Source organism: Nuphar pumila, chromosome 2 (genome assembly GCF_984573655.1).
Source record: "Nuphar pumila chromosome 2, dmNupPumi1.hap1.1, whole genome shotgun sequence".
Classification (NCBI taxonomy): Eukaryota; Viridiplantae; Streptophyta; class Magnoliopsida; order Nymphaeales; family Nymphaeaceae; genus Nuphar; species Nuphar pumila.
The window spans coordinates 139,103,759-139,131,223 of record NC_143250.1 but is presented as its reverse complement, the minus strand read 5'-3'; the positions used below and the strand labels follow the sequence as shown (position 1 = coordinate 139,131,223).

Here is a 27,465-nt window from a genome sequence, read left to right as displayed (position 1 = left end):
GAGGAGAGAGGAGAGAGGAGAGAGGAGAGAGAAGAGAGAGAGAGAGATGGCTTCCCTTCTGCACGTCGCCGGCGACGAGAGCGTGCTTCTCCGCGTGACCCATTCCAACCTCTCCCATTTCTCAGCGGACGTCCGCTTCTCCCTCCAGAGCACCGTCGAGTCCGTCAAGGAAAAGCTCTGGAAGAAGACCGGCACCTCCGTCGACTCCATGTCCCTCCACCTCTACGACGACGCCGGCGCCAAACTCTGCGACCTCGCCGAAGACCACAGACCCCTCGGATTCTTCTCTCCCCGTGATGGGTGGGGCCTCTTTCTCCTTTTCCTCTGTCAATCTTCTTTCGATCGTTTCATTGATAGTTGTAAGTCTATAAGCTGTTTTGGCGATTACCATCGATTGCATTTCTTTGATTTCGTTATTTTTCGTTATCTGGTGATCGTAGATCCTTTCCGATTCGTATGCTAGTATCATTGGATGAATTGCTTTTTAATACACGATGTGAGTCTCAGTCTTGAAAGGTTTCTTCAGCTTTGAATTGCTTTACTTGTCCATCTTGTTGAAATTCTGGTAGTTGTTCGGGTTTTAATTGGATCTAGTATGCGAAGCTGTTACGAGAACTTGGCAGTGTTACAAATCACCGGAAAATGGTGATTCTACAATTTGACCTTAGAAAGATTACAGATTTACAGGCTGGCATTCTATCAATGAGCTACATAACATGCCTAACATTTTAGTCTTTAACCCATTTTATGCCGCAGCCTTTCTCCTTTGGTGTGGCTTTTCTTGATATCCTTGTTATTTTAGGGCCTGTGATTTTCTTGTGCCTTACATTTAGGTTTCTTTCTCTTGGGTTTGTTTCATATATCTGAAAAGTTCCCAACCTTTTTGCAATGCTTAAATTAAAAGTGTCAACATTCATATGTCACTTCAAACCAATGTTGTCTGAATAGAAACGAATTGGCATGAATCTGCTTATTCGAATTGAATCAGTTCTTTCACCGATTTTCTAGAAAATTGGCTGAATCGATCTTCCTTTTGTTTTTTCGTTCTTATAATAGCTATATTTGATTGTTTAGGCATTAAATACATATTTTAGAATTTGAATTTGAATGGACCCTATAAGTCATTATTTACTTCATTTCTGTATTTTCATGTTTTTTCCTTTTTTTTGTAAGTTTTTTATCTTTTTTGGTTTTTGAACTCTTTTAAAAAATATATATTTTTTTAAAAAGGATGATTCAATCATTCAAAACGATTTGATTCAATTCTGAATCAGCTGATTTTCTGAATCTTGAAAAATGATTCAGTGAAGAAATCGATGTTGACAACATTGATTCAAACGAGTCATCTAGCATTATTTGATGCTCAATTTCCTTTAAATAATTACAGGTACAGGTTGCATATTGTAGATGTTGACCCTTCTTCAGTGACTGCTGGAGGCTGGTTGGAAGACACTTCATTGGTACAAAAGTATACAATTTCTGAAGAAGCCTATGACAAACTCGACTGTATGTTCCCTTATGGCTTCTTTGATCTAATGATATAAATTGATTCTTTATGTAGATTGTTTTTATTTTTCATATAAATAGCTCTGATGGATATGCTTATTATGCACATATTACAAAATCTGTTGAAACAATGTCTCTAGTGGATTACTAACTGACTTATCATGTTGTCCTCATGCGAACATTGAACTCACCTTAGTAAAGGTCATTCTGGAAATAGCCATGACCTTATGTGCAAGGTTGATTGAACTCTTCAAGGGTGGGAGTCAATTCAGAGTTGTTTAAATACCATTCCAGTATATTAATTTCATTTCTGAGCCATCATTTACTTATCTATCAGGTTGTAAGGAGTCTCATTTTCTATGTTCCTGAAGTTCTTGGTGTTTAGGTTTCTTAGAATTCTAGAAGATCAAAATACTGAACATATTTTCTTGTCCACTCCCATCTTTATTGTCTTGCAGACATTTATACATGAGATATTCCAACTTCTAATTTATCTGAAGAAATTTAAAATATTAGCCGCTGCAACCCTTTTATTTATTTAAGACTTCAGCAACAGAGTTGAAAAATTGAAGAGCTCAGCTGTGTTTTCAGATGTCTTTTATAACCCTTCTGTTTGGATAACATTCGATCTTCAGCAATAGACTTCAATAATTGAAGTTCTCAACTTGCATTTCATAGATGGATTTTTACAAATAAAGCAATTATGTAGCCTGATATTTTCTAGCATATTTTTTTCCCTTTAGCGTTTTATTTTTATGTTTTATTATTTATTTATTATTTTTTTTAGGGGGGGGGGTGAGGTGGGGCTGGCAAGGATGTTGGGGGAATTTACAGCATAGCTGTATGTGTATGTCCTAATGCCCTTTGCATGAAAATACTGAGGATCTATTTGTAGTAAACATTCTCAAGATGAGAGGCATGCTATGATTTATCATATCTTTATTATTCTTATTGTCCTCTTTCTCTAGGGTCTCTTTCCTTGAAGATTGGTTTCAATAATTTCCAATGTCCAAGATCAGCAATCAGTCTTGGGATTGTGGTTATTACGTGGTATTAACTCTTTGTCAGTATGTCAGTGTGCTGACAATATACTTCATTGCTGATATTTGTTCATAAAGAAAGACTTGATCATAAAGATGACTAATATCTGTCCCATGATTGTGTGGCTTATGTGATCGCCAAATTCTATTGTTTTAATTTTCAATAGCATTTTTAATGCTGCTAAATATTCTATTTCTTTTTGCTCTTAAGAATTCATCCATATGGATGAAAATTCTTAGAATGTCTTATCCACTTGCAAACATTCTCTGCTGCAGTTACTTTTAGAAAATTTAAGGAGAAATTGGCACCACAAATGTCCACAGCCAGTGAAGATAATGTATGCTCGACATTGTTAATAGTCCTTTATTTATTAGTCTATATAGGAGAGCATTGAGGATAATGTTTAGGCTCCTTTGCATACTTTTAAATGTTAGTGTGCTCTTCATCCATGATTCATTTCATATAAAAGATTTTTCACTGCATAGAGTTATTGGTGTTCCATTACTAATTTGTGTATGTGACTGACATATATCTATGACTTGACTTGTGACAGATAAATGACAACTATATGGAGGACCTTTGCTCGGCTATAAAGGTTTGTAATTTGTATTTTCCACATCATGCTAGGTTTAGTATGTTACTGATCTTGAAGTTTTTGAATTTTCTCCAATCCAGTTAGTATCTTTCTGACACGATACTATCAGTTTTCTCTGTGATACAATGTGTCCCTTGTGGCCATCTATCTTTTTTGCCTTAAGAAGCTTATTGACTGTTTCTCTTGAATGATGCCTTCTTCAATTGGATATTATGTGAGCAATTCATGTATAATATGGAAATAAGTATTCATGCAACAGAAAGTTTTGTATTCTCACTAGCATTAAATGAATAAAGGATTACACATAGTAGAGCACATGAAAAACCTCACGTCAAATATAAAGAAAATGACACAAATCTGGCCAGAACCAACCTATGTAGTCAAAACAGCTAAGCAATGCCTAGGTCTTGGGCCTCACCTGGTTTTTAGCTCATCTGGAACTATATTTCATTGATGAAAAAAAAGAGAAAAATCCATAGCGCACTTAGGTCCCAGTTTCCAATGATTTTCTAAATATTTCCAAGTGGCAAGCTATGTCACATGGATATTTCATTTGACTCCTGTCACTTATTCTGTTAAAGTACTACTTGTAATGGAAAACCCCATCAAAATAGCTGAATGCCAGCATCTATGACTGACCCATGTGATATTGGTTGCTAGCCAGTCTGTCAATTATCTAGGTTGACCACATCCCACCACACACAGAGGCACTAACTTAAATCATTAACTGAAGGAGAATCGATCATCATCATCACTGAAGCTTTACAATGCATACTTGGGGTTAGTAATGATATTTCTCCATTCATATCTAACCCTAAACTTGAGTAACTCCAAAATTTCTCATGTCTGAGTGTCCTGTCCTTTCCACACCTTTATTGGTTCTTTCTTTTACTGATGATATTGTAGGCTTTACAATTGCATGCCTGAATCATCTCAATTGACATCCATTAATCTTATCTTTTAGGTGCTATGTGTAAGCTTCCTCTAATGTTAGGGAATTTTCACAAATTTATGAGCCATGAATCATATTTCATAGGAAAATGATTCACATGTTTGCGGGCCTAATAGTCGTCTATAGGCCCGGAGGCAGTGATAAATGGGCAAGGGTTGCTAGGTCGTCGCCCGGAAGCGACGCGTCACACCGGTGCCCGGGTGTGGTGTCGAATAGGCAAGGGTTCCCTCACTTTGTTGGACGAGTGGGGGTAAAGAAGTTAGTCCAAGACAGAGTTACCGGAAGCGCCTAGGCAAAAGGGGAAGCGCGAAACGTCGCGCTTCCGAAGCGTGAGGGGAAGCGTCCCCTTTTTTGGGAAGCGCGTCCCCCTTTTATGGGAAACGCGCTTCCCATAAATGGGAAGCGCGCTTCCCCCACGTTTCCCCCTCGCTTCCCCATTTTTTTCATTTTTTTTCGCTTCCCCTCGCTTCCGGTTCGCTTCCTAGGTCGTTTCCGAGACGGTTCGAAATTTTCTTCTAAGTGGTTCCACGCTTCCCTGCTTCCTAAATTTTTGAAAGTGCCTCGCTTCCCGCTCCCGCTTCCCGTATCGCTTCCCGCTCCCGCTTCCTCGACTGGTAACTCTGGTCCAAGACCATAAAATTAGGTTAGCCACTTGGAACATAAGGTCTTTAACTGGTAAGTTGGTAGAGTTAGTAGATGTTATGTGTAGGAGAAAGTTTGATATTTTATGTCTACAAGAGACCAAATGGGTAGGTGAGAAAGCAAAAGTGATAGAACCTTGGGGATATAAGATTTGGTATACAGGAATAAATAAGAATAGGAATGGAGTAGGGATTGTTATGAGTCGTGAGTTTATAGATAATGTAGTTGAGGTCCGTAGGAAGGGTGATAGGATTTTACTTATTAAATTAGTATTATGTACGAATATTATTAATATTATTAGTGTTTATGTACCTCAAGTAGGTTTAGATGATTCCATTAAGCATTAATTTTGGGAAGATTTAGATGGAGTAGTACAAGGGATATCTTATGGAGAAAGGCTTTTCATCGGCGGTGACCTTAATGGGCATGTAGGCATTAGTAGGGATGGATTTGAGAGTATTCATGGAGGCTATGGTATAGGAGAAAGAAACGAAAGTAGAGAAAGGATTTTAGATTTTGGTTTGTCCTATGATATGATCTTAGCAAACACTTGGTTTAGGAAGAGGGAGTCTCACCTAGTAACATTTAAAAGTGGGGTTAATACGAGTCAGATAGATTTTTTCCTACTTAAAAAGAGAGATAGGGGTTGTTGCATCGATTGTAAGGTTATATCGGGAGAAAGTGTAGCTACACAACATAAAGTCTTAATTTTAGATCTTAGAATTAGACAATGTCGCAAAAGGGATAGACATAGGATAAATCCTAGAATTAAGTGATGGGCATTGAAAGGAGATAAACAAGGAATGTTTGTAGAGCAAGTAGTTAAAGAATTGATTGGTGTCTCGAGGAGGATTCATAATCAATGTGGAATAAGATAGCGGGTGACATGAGAAAGGTGGTTAAGGAGGTATTGGGTGAGTCTAAAGGCGGTGCACCGCTAGGTAAGGATACATCGTGGTGGAACGAGGATGTCAAATTAGCTATTAAGGTTAAAAGAGAGTGTTATAGAAGTCTAAGTAAGAGTCATGATAATGAGAATTTGGAGAAGTATATGATAGCAAAGAAGGAAGCTAAAAAAATAGTTCGGAACGCGAGGGATAAGGTATATAAGGAGGTTTATGACAAGTTGGATACTAAAGAGGGCAAGAACGATATTTATAGGCTTGCAAAGATGAGAGATAAGAAATTGAGGGATCTGGGTATGGTTAGATGTATCAAAGATGAAACACAAAAGGTTTTATTCAAAGATGAGGAGATAGAGGAGAGATGGAAAGATTATTTTGATAAGCTATTTAATGAAAGTCATGCTCAGGATCTTGGAGACTTCTCCATTCCTTTTCATGAGATGAATCGTGACTTCATGCGCAAGATTCAAAAGAAAGAAATTGCAGAGGCTTTGAAGAAAATGAAATCAAGAAGGGCAGTTGGCCCAGATGGTATACCTCTCGAGGCTTGGAAATGCTTGGGAGAGAAAGGTTTAGAATGATTGACAAATCTTTTTGACAAGATTTGGCGGACAAATAACATGCCTAATGAGTGGAGGAAGAGTACTTTGGTGTCTCTATATAAGAATAAGGGTGATATACAAGATTACACAAACTATCGTGGTATAAAACTCATGAGTCATACTATGAAACTTTGGGAGAGGGTGATTGAGTCTAGGTTGAGGAAAGTTGTCATGATATCGGAGAATCAATTTGGTTATATGCCTGGAAGATCAATTATGGAAGCTATACATCTTCTTAGACAACTTATTGAGAGAAATAGAGAGAGGAACAAAGATTTGCATATGGTTTTTATTGATTTGGAGAAGGCATACGATAGAGTAGCTTGGGATGTTCTCTGGTGGACAATGATGAAGAAAGGTGTTTCTCTCAAGTACATTAGTATAATTAAAGATATTTACGTAGGAGTAATAACCAATATCTGCACTTGTGGAGAGGTGACAACCAATTTTCATATAACGGTTGAGTTACATCAAGGATCTGCATTAAGCCCTTTCCTATTTGCTATAGTGATGGATGAGCTTACGAGATCAATTCAAGAAAATGTGTCGTGGTGTATGTTGTTTGCTGATGATATTGTTTTGATTGATGAGTCTAGAGCTGGGGTTAATGCTAAGTTAGAATTATGGAGACAGTCATTGGAAGCAAGAGATTTTAAGTTGAGTAAGAGTAAGACAAAATATATGGAATGTCGGTTTAGCAAGCAACAAAGTAGTGATAGGAGTGTAGTGAAGCTTGGTGAGCAAGAAATACCGGTGAATGACTGTTTCAAATATTTGGGATCTATCATTCAAAAGTATGGAGAAATTGATGGAGATGCAAATCATAAGATAAAGGTTGGGTGGATGAAATGAAAAAGTGCAACTGGAGTGTTGTGCGATCGTAGAATGCCATTGCTGTTGAAGGAAAAGTTTTATAGGACAACAATTAGGCCCACTTTACTATATGGTATGAAATGTTGGGCTGACAAGAGACATCATATTCAAAAAATGAGTGTAGCTGAGATGCGTATGCTGAGATGGATGTGTGGAAATACAATAAAAGATAAGATTCGAAACGAGGAGATTCGTAAGAAGGTAGGCGTTGCACCCATTGAAAATAAGATGAGAGAGAATCGTTTACGGTGGTTTGGACATATTCGGCGAAGGCCTAATGATGCTCAAATTAGAAGGATGGAGAAATGGGAAAATATATTAGTTAAAAGAGGTCGGGGTAGGCCTAGGAAGACATGGATGGAGGTGATAGGAAAGGATATGAATGCTTTGAACCTCACCGAGGACATGACATTGGATAGAAATGATTGGAGGAGAAGGATTCATGTGGAAGACCCAGAATGATTTTCTCTTTTGGTTCATATCGCTGACCCCAATTGTTTTGGGATGAAGGCATAGTTGTTGTTGTAGAAAAGGTAACCTACTTTCCCTGGTGAGAGTTTTTGACATGTTTGCAACATGTCCTGGAGTTGATTTTGAAGTTATTGTTTCAGACATCTATCTAAGACAAATATCTTGGTTGCCTGTACTCTATCATCTATCTCAAGGCAGATATCCTGCACTCTATCCTCTAATTGCTTATCTACTCAACACTTTTCACTAAGTGGTTGCACATGTCTTCTTACAATCTTATAGAATTGCTCCAATCACAACGCCATTTTCATACAGAATACCACTAGCCTGTCTAAGCTTCATTCATCAAACATCAATTTGTTCTAGAGATTTTATCAGAAAATCTTAAAATACTTCAAAAATGATTTTTCTAAAACAAGAACATAGTGAATTTCAAAGCAAAGAAGAAACAAGAGATTTCAAATACAAACAAAAACACAAAAACTGGAAAGAAAATAAAAAATGAATTCAAATTGAAATCAGGATAAAATCATGATTTTATCACAATATACAGAAAGTAGTGATAAATTGAATTTATTGGGAATCTGTTACCAATTTAGTTTTTGAAGAATTCGTCACTACAAAATTGCAGCAAATTCGATTTATTGCCTATCAATTGTTACTAGCTTCAACCCCACCATCATGTGATACAATATAACATAGATAAAAACTTGCTGTGCTGTGGTTCTGTAAGGTCCTCTCTTAATCTGCTCTATGAATCATAATTTTAATTAGCAGGTTATTTGTGACCTTCATCTCCTCCGCTGCATGATGGACAAGGTCTCTTGGTCTAATGTTTTTGCTGATATTCTATCTTTTAGACAGTTAGGATGCATGTGTCCAAATGCCACATTTTTCTTTATGTTTAAATAAATAACCTGCTTTGGCCATTCACCCATAATGACGTCACTGAGAGCTCAACCAAGCAAGTTTAGTTTTTTCCCATTGTTAATTGTGTTAAATATTCCTGGAAGTAATATTTGTTTTTCAGGTTGGAGACAGATGTCAAGTTGAGCCTGGAGAGAAGAGAGGTGTAGTAAAATTTGTTGGCAGAGCTGAAACACTTGCACCTGGTTTCTGGGTCGGAGTGCAGTATGATGAGCCACTTGGCAAACATGATGGGATGTATGGTCTTCATGCACTAGCTCATTCTTTTAGATCTAAAGAGCATTGATATCTGTGCAGTTACTATTGCTTGTTATTTCTTACATATTATTTACTCTACTTTGGCACTGGATCTCAATGTGATATAGTTTCGCTTTTTCAGTCTCTGTTGATGCTAATTGCCTCTTTCACTGTCTTGAGCATTAATTGTCAACTGCCACTGTTATTTTTATAATTTATCATTGATATGCATATACTTAATTTTCATAATGATCTGAGTCTTGAATTGTTAGTTTATAAATATGCAATAGGAAGTTGAAGCATCACACATACAAATAGGGCTCAAACTCTGCTCTGAATATGCTTTGGTGTGCCACTTATGGGCAAGAGAACACTTTGAAAATCTGACCTCTTATGGGTCAACAACAACACATGAAAACACAAGAATGAGCCAGAAAGGGCTGAGAACACATGTATAATTAATGTTATTGGGGAATAATCCCTTAGAGAGAACATGCAAATTTCCATTTAAGAATGCATTCTTAACATCTAACTGATATATAGATCATTTTTTAATGGATGCTACTACAACTAGAACTCTAATTGTGGTCATACGAACTATTGGGGCAAATGTTTCTTTATAATTTATTCCATATTCTTGAGAGTATTCTTTCGCAATTAATCTTGCTTTATATCTTTCTAGGAACCCGTTACTTTTTGTTTTGATTTTAAAAACCCATCTACGCCCTATTGTTTTCATTCCTTTGGGTAGAAGTTGAATTGCCAGTATGAGCCTTATGTAATGCATCTAATTTTATTTTCATGACTTTAACCTATTCTTTTATGTTTTTAGCTTCGTTGGAGTTAGAGGGTTCATGATATGAATAAATGGCTAAAAGACAAGTCTTATAGTTTGGAGAAAATGATTCATAAGAAACAAATCTATTTTTAGGCTTATGTATTCGTCCATATCTTCTAACACTAGTTTCTTCAACATTTGTTGATTGATTATATTTTTCAAGCGTACATGGATGCTCCCCATTATCTCAGCTATAGTATTGTAGGAGATTATGAGATGATTCTCTTTCTTCGCTTGAGTCATTAATAGACTCGAAATTACCAATATCATTATCAACAATTTCATTATTTGATTTAGGTAACAAATCAAATAAGAAAGCATACTCAGATTCTTTCTTAGATTTTTCAAAAAACAAATCCATTTTCATTTTAAAGAAAAGTAACATTTTTAGAAACATAAAGCTTATCATTTGTTTGATGATAGCATCAATAGCCTTTTTGATTTTTGACATATCCCAGAAAGACACATTTTATAGCTTTAGGAGAGTTTGTTATATTTTTCAAGAAGCACAAAGCATTTACATCCAAACACCCTTAACCTTTTCAAGTTAGGAAGAATTTAAAAAAGTTTTTTAATTGGAGATTTGTTTTTCAATGTTTGAGAAGACATTCTATTTATTAGATGTACTGTGGTTAGAGCGGCTTCGACCCATTTTTTTTGGAATTTCTTTTGAAATAAGTAACGTCCTAGTAGTTTTTAATAATGTGATGATGTTTTTTTTTGGAAATGCCATTTTGTTGAGGGGTTATGAGACAAGATTTTTTGGTGTACAATTCTATGTGGTTTTAGATACGATTGAAATCCATTTGAAAGAAACTCTCTCCCTGAGATGGAGCGGAATAATTTAATATTTGTTTCAAATTGATTTTTAACAAGATTCTGAAAATTTTCAAAATATGAAAAAACTTCGGATTTGAGTTTGAGAAAGTATATCTAAGTATGTCTATTAAAATCATCTATAAATGTAACATAATATGAATAACTACTTTTTGACATAACGGGAGCGGGACTCCATACATCCAAATGCACTAATTCAAAAATTTCATTAGACACGGAGGTTCTACATCCAAAAGGTGTCATTTGCATTTTTTTCAAGTATACAATCTTTATATACAAAATCTTTATCTTTACAAATTTTTTCCAAAAATGAAAAATGAGATAATTTGGATATACTTGGATGTCCTAATCTTTTATGCCAAAGATCTAAATTAATGTCTTTGACATGATTACAAAAGGAGTTTTTAGATTAACACAAGGAATCCATATAGTAAAGATCTCCTTTTATATGGTCTTGCTCAATCAGCTTCCCTGACTGAAGATCTTGCACCTAACAAGCTTGGGATGAGAAAAATACTTTACATCCATAATAAAAAATTTGAGATACTGAAAAAAGATTTAAATCCAATTTTGGAATAACCCTCACTTTTGGGACAAAGAAATGTTTTGAGATATTATTGAGGTTTCTTATACTTTTAACTTTTAAATAAGTACTATCGGTGGTTAATATACATGAAAAATATGAATTAGTGCAATTGGATAATAGAGACTCATTATGAGTTATGTGAAAAGAGGCACCCGAATCCAAAATCCAAGAAGATTTACTTGGAGGAGAAGAGGAGGAAATGGCGGTGCCGGATGTAGGAGTGGCCTTAAGAATTTGTGAGATGACCTTTGCTATTTGGGCAATGGTCAAATCATTGAAGTTGCCCCATTTCTTTGATTCTTGAGGTTCTTCACTTAAGGCGGTCATTTTCTTAAAATTGGGATAATCCGGTCTTATATGCTCCGGTTCCTTGTAATGATGGCAAATGATTTTGCCTTTGTATCCTCCTCCACTATGTTCTTTTCCATTGAATTTTCTCTCAAAGTGAGGCTGTTTATATGTTTTTACAAATTTTTTGGGTTTTGCCATGGCAATGACCTTATCATTAGACTTGTGCATTCCAAGTCTTGTTTCCTCTTGCAAATTTGAGCAAGAACCTCACTTATAAAAGGAGTCGAGGTCCTATGAAGCAAAGAAGACCTAATTTGCTCAAATTTCGGTCGGAGGCCATAAAGAAAGGAAAAAGATTTTTTCTTTCTATTTGAAATCGTCTTATTTCAATAGCTGAACCTTCCCATTTTGGTTCTAACATGGCTAGTTCATCCCAAATAGGAGATAAAATATCATAAAAATCTCTTACGCTTTTATCCTCTTGTTTTACATTACGTACCTTATCTTGAAGATAATATAACCTAGCCATATCTTTTGAGATGAAGGTACTCTTTAGAAAGATCCATGCATCACATACTTTTTTAACTTAATAATGTTGGTAGCGATTTTGAACTCCATGGTATTCATAAACCGTGAGAGAATTTGAGCATTGCTGGCTTCCCAATCCTCCAATTTGTTTTAATATTCTTGCAAAGCTTTCTCCTTTTCTTCAGACAAAGCTTTGACTTGATCTCCTCTCCTTGTCAATTTTAGTTGTGGTTCATTAGTGGTACCACTAACAAAACCCATAGTTTCTTACCTTTGATGTGATTCTCCATTGTCGTCACCCACATCAAGTAGTTGTTTTCATTGAGCTTGTAGGAGATGACGGAGGCAGAGTCTCTTTCTCCCATAATGTATTTCAAGAACTTTGAGTAGAGGAGTTGGAAGAGGACCACGAGTTGAGGAGCACCACTACAAGTAGAATAATCCCGAAATAACTTTTCACTTCTTCAAGAGTCATGCTCTGATACCATGTAATGAATCAATGGTACACAAATACAATGCCAACAAAGGGCTACAAAAGTGCACAACAAAACTGTGGTCTCTAATGGACCGAATGCAATCTCATAAAAGAGATAAGAAAATGAACTTTCTGTAATGAAAAGAGGCAGAAGCACCAATAGAGCAAAAGTCACTCTTTAAGAGTGACCACTAGAGCCACGAACACAAACACCAAATGTGCACACACAAAACTCTCAAATATAGAAAATGACTTAAAGTCATAAGTTGGATATTATTGAAGAAAGGAAGAGAAGGGTGAAAAACCCCATACAACAAGAGGAGAACACTTCCTCTATTTATAGAGGAGGGAGGCTCAAAGAAGGGACCACAAGGGGGCTCCCTTGTAGTCGTTGGGAGCCCCAACGGTCAGAAATCTAACCGTTGGGGCCCCAACGACTACAAGAGTGGGGCCCCTTGTGGTCTTACAAAAAGACAAGTAAAAAAGGAAAAAGTAAAAAAGGAAAAAGAAAAAAAGAAAAAAGTAAAAAACAAAAAATATATTTGCAGTTTTACAAGAATACCCCTATCGAGTATTTCACTAAAAGAGAAACAGTATATATACATATATGTATATATATACTTATATATATACGAATGTATATATATATATATAAGTATATGTATATATATATATACATATTTTAACACGCCCCCTCAAACTTTACGGGGAGAAGACCGAAAGTTTGCTAAGAAGAAACATAAATCGTGGAGTTGAGAGCGCCTTGGTGAAGAAGTCAGCTAGTTGATACTCTGAAGTAACATATGGTAATGAGATAGTCCCTCTGAGGTATTCGTCTCGAACATAATGGCAATCCATTTCGATATGCTTGGTCCGCTCATGAAAGGTGTGATTGCTGGCAATGTATATCGCACTTTTGTTATCACAACAGAGCTTGGTGGGAGTGGAAATGGGGACGCCCATGTTAGCAAGGAGACTTCTGAGACATACGATTTCCATAGTTGTCATTGCCATGGCCCGATATTCAGCTTCAGTGGATGACAGTGAAACCTTATGTTGCTTCTTGCATCTCCACGAAATGAGGGATTCACCTAGAAAAATACAAAGACCCGTTATTGAGATACAATCATTGGGATTTCCTCCTCAGTCAGCATAAGTAAAAGCAGTTAAGTCAAGAGACGAGGAAGAAGATAAGAAGAGTCCCTTGGATATAGTATTTTTGATATATCGCACAATCCTCATTACGTCTGCCATATGAACCGAAGTAGGTGCATGCTGAAACTGGCTTGCTGCATGAACCGCATGAGCTATGTCTGGACGTGTGATGGATAGATAGGTGAGAGATCCGATTAATTGACGGTAGGGGGTTGGATCCTCAAGAAGAACACCATCTCCAAGTCTCAGTTTTGCATTAATAACTTCAGGAGTCTCAACTTTCTTTTCATCAGATATTCCTGATTTGGTACAAATTTCTGCAGCTAATTTCATTTGAGATAGGATGTATCCTCGCGGGGAATAAGCCACTTCAATCCCTAAAAAATATCTCAAATAACCAAGGTCAGACATATCAAAAGTTTCTTTTAACATAGACTTTACATCATTTACTCCCTTTTTGTCATTCCCAGTAATGATCATATCATCAACATACAGTAGAAGCATAATAATGGAGTCACCTGTCCTTTTAACAAAAAGAGCAGTGTCAGTATAGCAAAAAGAAAATCCTAAATTGATTAGTACGTTACTAAACCTATCATACCAAGCTTTAGGAGCTTGCTTAAGTCCATATAAAGCCTTTTTTAATTTCAAAATTTTTCCATTTAAGTTCATACCTGAAGGCGGTTCCATATAAACTTCTTCATTTAAATTACCATTCAAAAATGCATTTTTGACATCAAGTTGAAAGATTGACCACTTTTTAACTGAGGCTATAGCAATAAAGGCTCGAACACTAGTCATTCGAGCAACTGGGGCAAAAGTTTCATCATAATCTACCCCATACTCTTGGGCATATCCCTTGGCAACCAACCTAGCCTTATATCTTTCCAATGAACTATCCCTTTTTAGTTTTTACTTTAAAAACCCATCTACATCCAATGGGTTTCTTGCCATTGGGAGGATCAATGATTTCCCAAGTTTGTGCCTTTTTAAGAGCATTAAGTTCAAGTTCCATATCTTCATTCCAATGAGCATATTGCTTAGCATCATTGTAATGAGATGGTTCATGAAAGGAGTGAAGAGCAAGTAGGCATGCTCGAAAATTAGGAGAAAAGGAATCATACGAAACAAATCTATTTGGTATTTTGGAAATCCGATTTGATCTTCTTTGAGAGGTCTCTTCGATTGACTCACTTTGGGAAAAAATTTCAAGGGCACAAGGAGGATTTCTTTCATTCTTTCTAGAGTAGACTTGAATTTGTCTTAAAACATTTTCTTCTAAGTTTTGATCATCACTTGGATGTTCAAAATGATCTTCGCTAAGGGATTCACTAGGATCAATATGATCATCTATGATGTTTTCTTGAGGCAACAAGTCAAATAGAAAGGAATAATCAATATTTTCATTTGGTTGGTGCGAAAAACCATTTTCCTCTTCAAGGAATGTGACATCTTTAGAGATATAAAGTTTGTTCTTAAGTATGTCAAAACATCGATAACCATTTTGTTTTTCGCCATATCCCAAAAAGATACATTCAATAGCCCTAGGAGAAAGTTTATCATTTTTGTGAGTTAGAACAAAACATTTACATCAAAAAATTCTTAGTCTTTTATAATCGGGAGACATATTGTAAAGTTTTTCAGATGGAGAAAGTTTTTTCAAAGAGGATAAAGGATTTCTATTGATAAGATATGTAGAGGTTAAAACTGCTTTGGCCCAAAAGGATTTTGGAATATTTCTTGAAATTTATAACGTTATCGTAGTTTCTATTATGTGTCTATGCTTTCTTTCCGCAAGACCATTTTGTTGCGGAGTGTTGGGGCAAGAACGTTGGTGACAAATTCCATTTTCTTTTAAATAGCTTTGAAAATCATTGGACATATATTCGCCTCCCGAATCGGACCTAAGAATAGATAGATTTCTCAAAAATTGATTTTTGACCATTGCATGAAATTCTTTAAAGAAGGAAAAAACTTTGGATTTGCGATTTAGGAAGTAAATCCACGTAAATCGAGTGAAGTCATCTATAAAAACCGCGTAATACAAAAAACCTCCTTTAGACAAAATAGGGGAAGGACCCCATACATCGGAATGAATAAGTTCAAATGGCCGAGTGGTAAAGTAACTTTTTTGAGGAAATGGAGTAGCTTTAGATTTCCCAAAAATGCAATCTTTACAAGTCATGTAATTGTCTTTACAAGTATTGTTCAAAAAAGGAAAAAGAGACATTTTTACAAAATTTGGATGGCCAAGTCTCTCATGCCATATTCCAATACTTTTGTCTTTAACAAGATTGCAAGATGACTTAGATGGAAGAGTCAAAAAATCCATAAAGTAGAGGTCACCCCTTCTATGACCTTGCCCAATCAACTTCCCTGACTGGAGATCCTGCACGGTGCAATCTTTAGGTGAGAAAGAGACTTGGCATCCATGATTGGTGATTTGAGAAACGGAAAAAAAGTTTAAATTAATTTTAGGAACGATTCTTACTTTAGGAACGAAAAAGTCTTTAAAATCAAGTGTTTCAATAATTTTTAATGATGTACCATCGGCTGTTGAAACACAAGAGGATATGGGTTCAGAAAAAACATTTGAAAGAGAGTTTTTATGAGATGTCATATGAAAAGAAGCACCGGAGTCTAGTATCCACATACCTGGAGGTGATGAAGAGTAGGCGATGGCGGCTCCGGATGTTGAAGGAGAAGTCTTGAGAAGATGTTGGAGAACTTCGGAGATGTGATTTAGAGTTTCTTTGATATCTCCTTCTTTGGTACTTTCTTCCTTCTTTAGAGAATTTTCCCCAACCGCGGCTACCTTTCCTTTGAGTTTTGGACAAACCGGTTTAATGTGTCCCGGTTCATTACAATAATGGCATATTATTCCCTTTCTAGGCCCATTACTATTTTTGTTAAAATGGGGAGGTCTATATGCTTTAACATTCGATCCGGGCCTAGTAGCGGTCAAAACTTCATCACTCTTAAAGCTCAAGCCAAGTCGAGTTTCTTTTTGACATATCTCGGCAAGGGCATCTTCAATAGGTAGGGCTTTGCTTCTATGGAGAAGAGATGCCCTTACTTGTTCAAATTCCGGACGAAGACTATGAAGAAATTGGAAAAAATGTTCCTTTTCAATTTGTTCCCTTCTTAATTCAATATCTTCCGGAGCCTCCCACTTAGGCTCAAGAAGAGCAAGTTCATCCCAAAGAGGAGTTAGAGAGCTAAAATAGTCCCGGACACTCATATCTATTTGTTTGGTGGAACGGATTTTTTCTTGACAAAAAAATTGTCGAGCAAGATCCTTTTGGGTATACATACCCTTAAGGAAAAACCAAGCCTCATTTGCCCTTCTAAATTTGGCAATATTAGCACAATTTTTAAGGTCTACATTATTCATAAACCATGCCAAAATTTTGGCATGGTTACTTTCCCAATCTTCAATTTTGGATTGATGTTCATTAATAGCTTTGATGCGCTCATCGCCATCTAAAGCTTTTTCAACTTCATTTTCGATTTTGGTGAGAACAAGAGAGGGTTCGGGAGTAGTTCCCATAACAAAACCCCAAAGTTTCTTACCTCTAAGATGATTTTCCATAGCGGAGGCCCACATGAGATAGTTGGACCCATTTAGCTTAAAAGAAAGCTTCACTTTAGAGTCACGTTCCATCGGCACCAAAAAGTCCTTCCTTTCTTCAAAAAATTGAGAGGCACACGTTCTAAAGAAAAACCCAATCACCAACCGAGCTCTGATACCATGTAATGAAAAGAGGCGGAAGCACCAATAGAGCAAAAGTCACTCTTTAAGAGTGACCACTAGAGCCACGAACACAAACACCAAATGTGCACACACAAAACTCTCAAATATAGAAAATGACTTAAAGTCATAAGTTGGATATTATTGAAGAAAGGAAGAGAAGGGTGGAAAACCCCATACAACAAGAGGAGAACACCTCCTCTATTTATAGAGGAGGGAGGCTCAAAGAAGGGACCACAAGGGGGCTCCCTTGTAGTCGTTGGGGCCCCAACGACTACAAGAGTGGGGCCCCTTGTGGTCTTACAAAAAGACAAAAATAAAAAAGGAAAAAGTAAAAAAGGAAAAAGAAAAAAACAAAAAAGTAAAAAACAAAAAATACATTTGCAGTTTTACAAGAATACCCTTATCGGGTATTTCACTAAAAGAGAAACAATATATATATACATATATGTATATATATACTTATATATATACGGATGTATATATATATATATAAGTATATGTATATATATATACATATTTTAACACTTTCACATAGACAAAGGCACAAAAGCTTATATAAAAAAGTTTTTTTATAAACCTTACAAAATATGCTTCTAAGAGCATAACATACAAAGAGCATAGTGAGGCTCTATTTATAGAGCCTCACTTAAGGTGAGAGAGGCAGTCCAACAGTCGTTGGACTGCCTCTCAATAGTCACGTGGTGCATTAATTTACAAAAGACAAAAAAGAAAAAGACAAAAAGAAAAAGATAAAATTACATGTCTGTCCCTAATGGATTATACTAAATACAGATACTTAAAAAAACCAAAATACCCCTGACTGATATACGTATATCAGTAAGGTATATGTACAATATTTTAACAACTTCAAGACAAGATTCACAATTATGAACAAGGAGACTTGAGTATTAGAGGGTATTTTGGCTTTCTAAAAAAGTTATGAGATCAAATAGCTAAGTTAGAGTCTGTTTGGAAAACTTTGAATGATGCCCAAACTAGAAATAAGCAAATAAACAATGAGCAATTCTTTCAATTTATGAGAGGGTTGCGACCCAAGTTTGAATAAATGAGAAACAACATTATACATAGAAGACACAATGAGCTTCCTCTTATTCAAGAGGTTTTAGCTCAAGTTTGCATGCAAGAAACTAGATTAAGGTCTCAAAATGAAGCAAAAGAAGCTAAGGACAATGTGTTGGCCGTTTCAAGACCAGGTGCCAACAGTCATACATACAAACCCCCACACTTGTATAAAGGAAAAGGAGATGGAAGGAGAAGAGGAGGCATTTTTTGCCATAATTGTGGGGAATCGGGACAAATTAAACATTTTTGTCCAGAATTAAAAAAAAAAAGATGAAAAGAAGATTGCTTCGGTTGGTACTTTACAAGTTGACTAAGATTCTTCAAGTAAATCAATTTTGAATATGTCTCTTTCTCAACTCATGGAGGCATTGCAACTTTAACTTAGAGGACAATACGTGATCGATGCTGTCGTCTCCTCCTCTTCTCCAGGTATGATTTCTTGGCTTTTAGACTTAGGTGCATCATTTTATATGACATATAAAAAAAAGGTAAATCATGCCATTGCGGTTGAAGGGAAAGTTTTATAGGACGACAATTAGGCCCACTTTACTATATGGTACGAAATGTTGGGCTGCCAAGAGACATCATATTCAAAAAATGAGTATAGCTGAGATGCGTATGCTTAGATGGATGTGTGGAAATACAATAAAAGATAAGATTCGAAACGAGGAGATACGTAAGAAGGTAGGCGTTGCATCCATTGAAAATAAGATGAGAGAGAATCGTTTACGGTGGTTTGAACATATTCAGTGAAGGCCTAATGATGCTCCAATTAGAAGGATGGAGAACTGGGAAAATATATTAGTTAAAAGAGGTCGGGGTAGGCCTAGGAAGACATGGATGGAGGTGATCGAAAAGGATATGAATGCTTTGAACCTCACCGAGGACATGACATTGGATAGAAATGATTGGAGGAGAAGGATTCATGTGGAAGACCCAGAATGATTTTCTCTTTTGGTTCATATCGCTGACCCCAATTGTTTTGGGATGAAGGCGTAGTTGTTGTTGTTGTTGTTGTATAAAAAAAAGGTAAGTCGATGTTACTCTGCACTGCTGATGGGACCTCTCTTGATATTAACGGAATTAAAATTTTTGAAAAATGTTCTGCTTTTAGTATTATTTAAATAAGATTTGTTCCAAAATTAAATTTAAATTTACTTTTTGTTTCTCAAATCACTGATCAGTGTTGTAGAGTCTTCTTCACTTATAACCAATGCTTAATACAAGATCTCTAGTCCGGGAGGCAGATTGGGGAAGGGCATAGAGAAGGAGATTTGTATTATATGGATTAGTTGAAAATTTCTTTTAAGACTTTTTGCCTTAATGTTCAAATATTGGATAAAGTTGTGGCATCAAAGACTAGGACATCCTAGTATGTATAAATTATCCAATATTCCTCATCTGAGGATCTTTTGTAATGAACAAATCTCTTTTACTAATTGTATTCTTGCAAAAATGAACTGAATTTCATATCAAAAGAGGTCTTTGTCTGCTACTAAACTGCTTGAACTAATTCATTCTGATGTTTGGGGTCCTGCCCCTGTTGCTTCCAAGAGAAGATATACTTATTATGCTATTTTTGTAGATAATTAGTCCTGCTATACTTGAATATATTTTTCTCAAACATAAACATGAAGTATTTGAGAATTTTAATTTTTTCATTAGTGACAAATCTTTTAAAATCCAATATATCTATTTTTTGTTCCGACTCAGGTGGTGAATACATGTATAATGACTTTCAACAATATCTAAAAGAAAATGAAATACTTCATCAAAGGTTATGTGCTAATACGTCAGAACAAAATAGTTTGGCCAAAAGAAAGCATTGACACATAATAGAGACTACTAAAATTCTTCTTATATCTAAAAGTGTTCCCAAATACTTTTGGGCTAAAGTAGCTCTCACCTCTCTATATCTTATAAATAGATTACCTTAAAAAATTCAAAATCTTCCACCATATGAAAAAATTTATAATATCTTCATGATTATCCTAGACTAAGGGTCTTTGGGTGTAGATGCTTTGTTCTCACACATTCACATTTCTAGAACAAGAAAATGGTTTTGACACTATCTCATCCAAAGATGAAAGTGAATACAAGTTTTTAGAAATATCTCCACTAAATGAAGATATTAATGAGATAACTTGCAATGAATCTCAAGCTACTGAGCCCCATGATCATCCAAGTGTCATTCAATATAAAAAAAGATAAATAAACGAACAACTTATTGCTTTTGAAAAATATTCAACCATAAAAGAACAAGAAAACACAAGAATTAGACGCTCAGAGAGACCACACAAAATTCCAGATAGCTTTGTGCCATATGAATCTTTTGAACCTCACTATACAACTTGTTTAGCAAAAAATTATTCATATTTTGAACCTTCCATATATAATCAAGCAAAGGACTATCCTGAGTGGCAAAATGCAATAAATGAAGAAATTAGAGCCTTAGAAAATTCTCAAACTTGGGAATTGTCTGATATACCAACTAACAAGAGATCAATAGGATGTAGGTGGGTTTTTAAATTAAAAACTAAAAGTGATGGATCCCTAGAAAGACATAAAGCTAGGTTGGTCGCTAAAGGATATGCTTAAGAATATGATATGGATTACGATGAAACATTTGCTCCTGTAGCACGTATGCCCACTGTTAGAATTCTGATAGCCATAGCTTCTGTTAAGAAATGACTAATTTATCAAATGGATGTTAAAAATGCATTTCTAAATGGTGATTTAAAAAAAGTATATATGGATCCACCCCTGGATATAATGTTCATAAGGGAAAAGTTCTACAACTTAGAAAGGCTTTGTATTGTCTTAAACAAACTCCAAAAGTTTGATATGATCACTTTAGTTATGATATGCTTAAGATTGAATATACTTTCTATTATACTAATACTGCGTTATTTGTTAAGAATTTCACTACAGGTATTCTTATTTTATTACTTTATGTTGATGATATGATCATAACTGGAGCAGATAAACATAGATTAGATCAAATTAAATTTATTCTCAAGCAAAGTTTTGAAATGACTGACCTTAGTTTTTTCATATTTTTCTTAGGGATTGAGGTTGCATATTCTACTCGAGGGTATCTACCGTCTCAATCCAAATTTGCAGCTGAAATTATTGACAGGCTAAGTCACACGGACTCGGCTTTAAGGTCGACACACCTGCATCGACACGCCCCGACACGGGTGCGGCTTTGGACACAGGGCAGACACGGTCAACGAAGAGTCGGACTCGGTCAACACACCGAGACCGAGTCCGTCCACGTTTTGGACTCGGTCAACTTTGACAGAGTCTATAATCGTCCATTTTTAAAAATTAATTTGGACTCGACCCGACCCGGATCCAAAACAGTCGAGTGGTCGGGGCCCGACCCGGATCCAAAACAGTCGAGTGGTCGGGGCCCGACCCTTAAGAGGCACATGGGGAGGGGAATACCCCCCCCCCCCCCCCGAATTCTTTTTACAGAATTCTAGGGTTAGGTCCTCTCCTCTCTCATCCGAGCTCCGGTAGGCCACCAACGACTCTTTGCCACCAACCCTCGAGCCTCCCTTTTCTCTCCTGTTTCCCGGTCACCCGACGTCGGTAGCCCTCGACGCTCAACTCTCCCTCTCGCTCATTGTATTCCAACAGTCGGCGCCAATACCCCCCGTGCGCCATCTCCCAACGCCAGCTACTCCCCTTTTTTCGGCTACCTCTCAGGTAATCTCTCTCTCTCCCTCTCGTTGTCTTCTTCTTCTCCTTGTTTGCGCAGAGGAGGGGTCGAGCCCCTCCCTGCCATCCCGTTTTCGCAGGGGAGGGGCTCCCCTCCCCGGTGCCCCATTTTCGCAGGGGAGGGGCTGAGCCCCTCCTTGCTGCCCTGTTTCCATAGGGGAGGGGCCAAGACCTCCCCTCTGCGTCTCTTCCCCCTCACCTCTTCGTTCTCTCCTTCATTGTCGGCAGGCAGGGCCTGCCGACCCTCCTTATTACAGGATAGGCAGGGGCTCAACCCCCCCTTTCCTGCACCCTTATTGTAGGATAGGTAAGTTTGTGTTGTTAAGAATTACTTTTTTATTTTTGCTTTAAAATTTACAATCTTATTATATATATATGTATATAACCGAGTCCCCGTGTTCAAAATTTTTGAAATTGCGCCGCACCCATGTCGTACCCGTACCCACACCCGCACCCATGTGACATAGTTGACCGGTCTGGAATTACTGATTACAAAGGAGTAGATACTCTAGATGTGATAAATGCAAAAATGAAGATTGATTATGGAGAACCTCTAGATGACCCTACTCTATATGTCCGAGCATTGACGTATTTGACCATTACCAGACCTGTCATAGTGCATGCAGTTTACACGGCCAGTTCATTTCATCTCTCTCCTACCACTGTGCCGATGAATGCAGTAATGCGTATTATTAGATATTTAAAAACTTTGCTTCTAGAGGATTATTTTTATTTTTGTCTTCTCATAATTTAATTGCTTATTTTGATTCTTATTGGGGAGGAGACCTAAATGACAGACGTGCTGGAGATTCTCTAATTTCATGAAAATGTAAGAAGCAATCACAAGTATCTTTTTCCTCCACAAAAATCGAATATCGAGCCATGACAACTACTACAATTGAAATTGTATCGTTGAGGCGTCTTCTCAAAGATATGGGAGTATTCATGACAGAGTTATCAAGATTATGCTATGATAACAAGAGTGCTATCTACATTGCTGAAAATCAGACCTTTCATGAGCAGACTAAGCATATTGAGATGAAATGTCATTATGTTTGCGAAGAGTTTTTTAAGAAGACTATTTCACTGCCATATGTTACTTCAGAATATTAGTTTGCAGACTTCTTTATAAAAGCCTTGACCTGCCCGAGGTTTCATTTTTTGTTGGACAAACTTTTGGTGATTTCACCGTATGTTTGAGGAAGAGTGTGTATATATATATATATATATATATGTGTGTGTGTGTGTGTGTGTGTGTTTACATTTGTATGTCTATACATATACTATTCAGGGGCATTTTAATCTTTTCACATGTATGGACTAAAACAATATGCTTGAGCTAGTAAAGTTGTTATGTCTGTATTCTAGTTATTATGCCTGGATCTAGATTCCACCATTCCTAACTAGCACAGAGTTAGGCTGATGGCACTAGATTTTTGGCTTCCTTCAACAATTCCCTATTACACATAATCCCTTCCGTAATTAAAAGACTTCCCAACAAGGTCCGACCTCAGTTTTCTGAACAGATTGCTAGGCTGCTAGCTTTCAATTCCATACCTCTTGCAATATGTTTTATGCCCCGACCATCTCATTCCAGAAATCAACAATGAGTTGAACAAGTTTAGTCTCATTAAGTTGGGAAGGGAATTGTCGAAAACCTCAGAAATCCACTCTGAATGTGAAAGGGCAGTACAAGCAGTGTCAGCCACACTCGTTCCCTGAGATACTGGCTGAGGGGCCTCGCCTGTAATGGATGCCTCATTCAAAAAATCCAATGTTTGAATCCAGCAATTTGATGTTGGAAACATGAACCTTATGCTGTTAGAGTTCCAAGTACCGTAGATGATTCTTGGCTGAAGTTCTTCTTCAATGTGTGGTCTCCGTTTAATTAATTTTTTATGCTTTCCTGAGTGGATAAAATCTGGTAGACTGTATAAGGAGGCTATGAGAAGGCAAACTGGCAAAAACACTAGGTTTTGGGGCTGGGACAGGAATTATGCAGAAGCATGCAGCTAGAAATTTACAATTATCCTCCAGCGTAGTTCACAAATTTATGGATGTGTAGCCCGGTAATTTGTAAGGAACTAAGCTGGAGGATATTTTCCCTAAGATCTTTTTGAGACATAAAAGGCCACTTTTGACATGCTTTTAGTTTTCTTTTTTACTTTTTTAGCTGCATTTAAATATTCTCATTTACTTTTCAGGGTCAAAGGAAAGTGCTACTTCAATTGTCCTCCACTTCATGGTGCAATGGTTAGGCCTGATAAAGTCAAGGTACACTACCGAGATGCATTGAATAAACTTTTGTTCATATGTTCTTACTATGATTTGGTGCTATACCTAACAATCAATACAAAATGGTAGAACATATTGAGGAAAGACGTGCTATGCACGTGATATAAATAGGGGGCAATTGTTTTGCTTGTATTTATATATTTACCAATGCTTGCTCTCTGAACCCATCCAACCTCCACCTCCTAGAAACTGGTCTTTGCTTTTCTGGAGTCCTCAATCTCTAATAAAATAGTAATGTATTGTTAGAAGAAAATTTCACCAAATATTTTTATTGTATGGAAAGGAGAGGTGCATACATGTGGAGTCAAGCCTAGACCACTTGACAGGCTCCCTCTGCACAGTTTTTTTTTTAAATCCCCTATCACATATAGGAGCAGGAACTTCTGTTCTGATTCCATAGAGGAAGATTCCTTTTTTCTGCAAATGCTTCAAACATCTATTGCTTCTGATTGAATAGTAGCGGCATCCCTTTCCATTCTCTTAAGAGTATCACACCTTGCTGCTTTTCTTTCTTTTCTGTATGTAATCCTTTGTTACCTTCAGTAACTAATATGCCATGACAGGATGACTTTTCAATGTCATAGTTTTATTCCGTATAGCGTGTGTTCATCTGCAAATGCAGTTTGGTAATTTTAGGAATGTACTAGAAGACAAGTGTTGGAAAAGTAACTTTAGTAGGCCTTGCATTGTTGTATGAGTCATTGGAAAATGAATTTGGAAAGGATGCTTTTTTTTTTTCCATTGAAACGTTACTTCGCTAGTTATTTGGAGTTCTTTTGTTCTAATTGTCAATTAAATGTTCGAGTGCCTTTCATTTAATTGATCAAATTTGTTGTTTTTAACTAAGCCACTGCTACTATTCTTAAATTTGTGGTCTTTTATGTAGGTCGGTGATTATCCTGAACGTGATCCATTTGAGGAAGATGAAATATGAAAGTAAACATGAAGCAACGTTTGCACATCAAGTTACCATGTTTTTTCTTCAGTGTTAAAGATTGATATCAAATCTGTTTGTCATAGTCGACGTTTAGTGTAGCTTACTTGAAGTGTATCAAACACCTTTAAGCAGTTCTTTCAAAGTTATCACGTTTTCATTCTCTTGGAAAATTTGCACAATATGTTTTCTTTAGCTGGACACAGTTCCAATCCAACCCTCTGTCCTAAATCCTTTTCTCAGAGTATATTGTTTCCTTATGCACCACGTCGAACCACTACCAAGTCAATGCAACAGACAAAGCCTTTTGTTTTTTTCTTCTGATGCAAAATTTGATTCTTGTCATTGTGTCTGCTTAATGGATCCAAAAGATTCCTAAAGGATCTTATTGACCTTGTCTGCTGAAGCACATTATTTCTTCATATTATTCATTCATGATTCATGTGATTTTGGACATACCACCTTTCAAATGGCTGTCTGTTGTTAATGAAACAACTGGTTATTTTTTATATTCTCTGGTTTTTTTTTTTTTTAATTTCGTCTCTGCGTAGTTTCTTTATATTTTCCTGTTCCTTTTAGATCTGCATCGAGCCAATTTTAATCTTCGAGGAACTGATATGGTTGAAATTTTTATGGCATTCATGGTTGGATCCATACTGCTACTTGGAGTGGAGTAAAATGCAGTAACTGATTTTGCAGCTACTGAGCTAGGGGCTTGGCAAAGTCTTCCTTTTTGTGTTTCATCTACGTAATGTTTATTTCAGCCCCCTTTCATATGAAATGTTTATTTTGAGTGCTGGCACATTTCGAATGAAATGCACGTCCTTAAGCTCTACAGCATTCACTTTCAGTGGACTGCAACACCAAAACTTATCACCTGTTGTTTCACTTACTAAACTGTTAATATCTTCCTATCGTAAAGTCCACATCAGTGTTGTGAAAAGTGTGGCGTAGTGAGGTGCTCCACCTAAAACTTGGGCAAGGCGTAAAGCATAAGCGTCAAATTTTTTTTTTGTGGAGAAATTGATGGAGATGTAAATCATAGGATAAAGGTTGGGTGGATGAAATGGAAAAGTGCTACTGGAGTGTTGTGCGATCGTAGAATGCCATTGCGGTTGAAGGGAAAGTTTTATAGGACGACTATTAGACCCGCTTTACTATATGGTACGGAATGTTGGGCTGCCAAGAGACATCATATTCAAAAAATGAGTGTAGCTGAGATGCGGATGCTTAGATGAATGTGTGGAAATACAATAAAAGATAAGATTCGGAACAAAGAGATACGTAAGAAGGTAGGTGTTGCACCCATTGAAAATAAGATGCGAGAGAATCGTTTACGGTGGTTTGGACATATTCGGCGAAGGCCTAATGATGCTACAATTAGAAGGTTGGAGAAATGGAAAAATATATTAGTTAAAAGAGGTCGGGGTAGGCCTAGGAAGACTTGGATGGAGATGATAGGAAAGGATATGAATGCTTTGAACCTCACCGAGGACATGGCGTTGGATAGAAATGATTGGAGGAAAAGGATTTATGTGGAAGACCCAAAATGAATTTCTTTTTTGGTTCATATCGCTGACCCCAATTGTTTTGGGATGAAGGCATAGTTGTTGTTGTTGTTGTATTTTTTTTTAAAAAATTATAAAAAAGTATCTAAAAATACAAATAAATAAACAAATGCTTTATTAATGAAGTAACAACCAGTAAGAAATAGAAAATCTCAAATAAGTACTAAAAATATGATATTAACACATAAAATTATCTAAGAAACTAATTACATAACTGGAAATCTAATTGTATAATTGAAAAATAGAATGTCCTAAAGCAACAACCAATAAGCAATAGAAAATCTCAAATAAGTACTAAAAAATATGAGATTAACCTATAAAAGTTAAAATTTATGAGATCAACCAATAAGCAATAGAAAATCTCAAATAAGTATTAAAAAAACATGAGATTAACCTATAAAAGTTGAAATATATGAGATTAACATATAAAAAGTAACTGAATCCATAATATCTTCTTCTTTTTTGTTTTTTGCGCCTCATGCTGGCGCCTTGAGGTGCCCTTGCCGCAAGACAAGGCACGCCTTTTGTGCCTCAAGGTGCGTTTTTGATAATACTGGTCCACATAGTTCCATGACCATAATATTTGTGTCCATTCTTTCTTGCATAAGATCATCATTGGAAATTTACTTGCTACCAGTCTGCTT

General features: G+C 36.5%; 1 protein-coding gene across 1 annotated transcript; it reads left to right on the top strand.

Moving 5' to 3' along the window:
• EMB2804 (tubulin folding cofactor B) lies at nt 1-25,426 on the top strand. The gene is made up of 7 exons (XM_089996927.1): nt 1-300; nt 1,388-1,506; nt 2,823-2,884; nt 3,101-3,142; nt 8,618-8,751; nt 24,229-24,298; nt 25,206-25,426. Exons 1-7 carry the CDS (start codon nt 47-49, stop codon nt 25,251-25,253), a joined length of 729 nt encoding a protein of 242 aa, XP_089853053.1. The 5' UTR covers nt 1-46; the 3' UTR covers nt 25,254-25,426.
• Nucleotides 25,427-27,465: the final 2,039 nt, after the last annotated feature.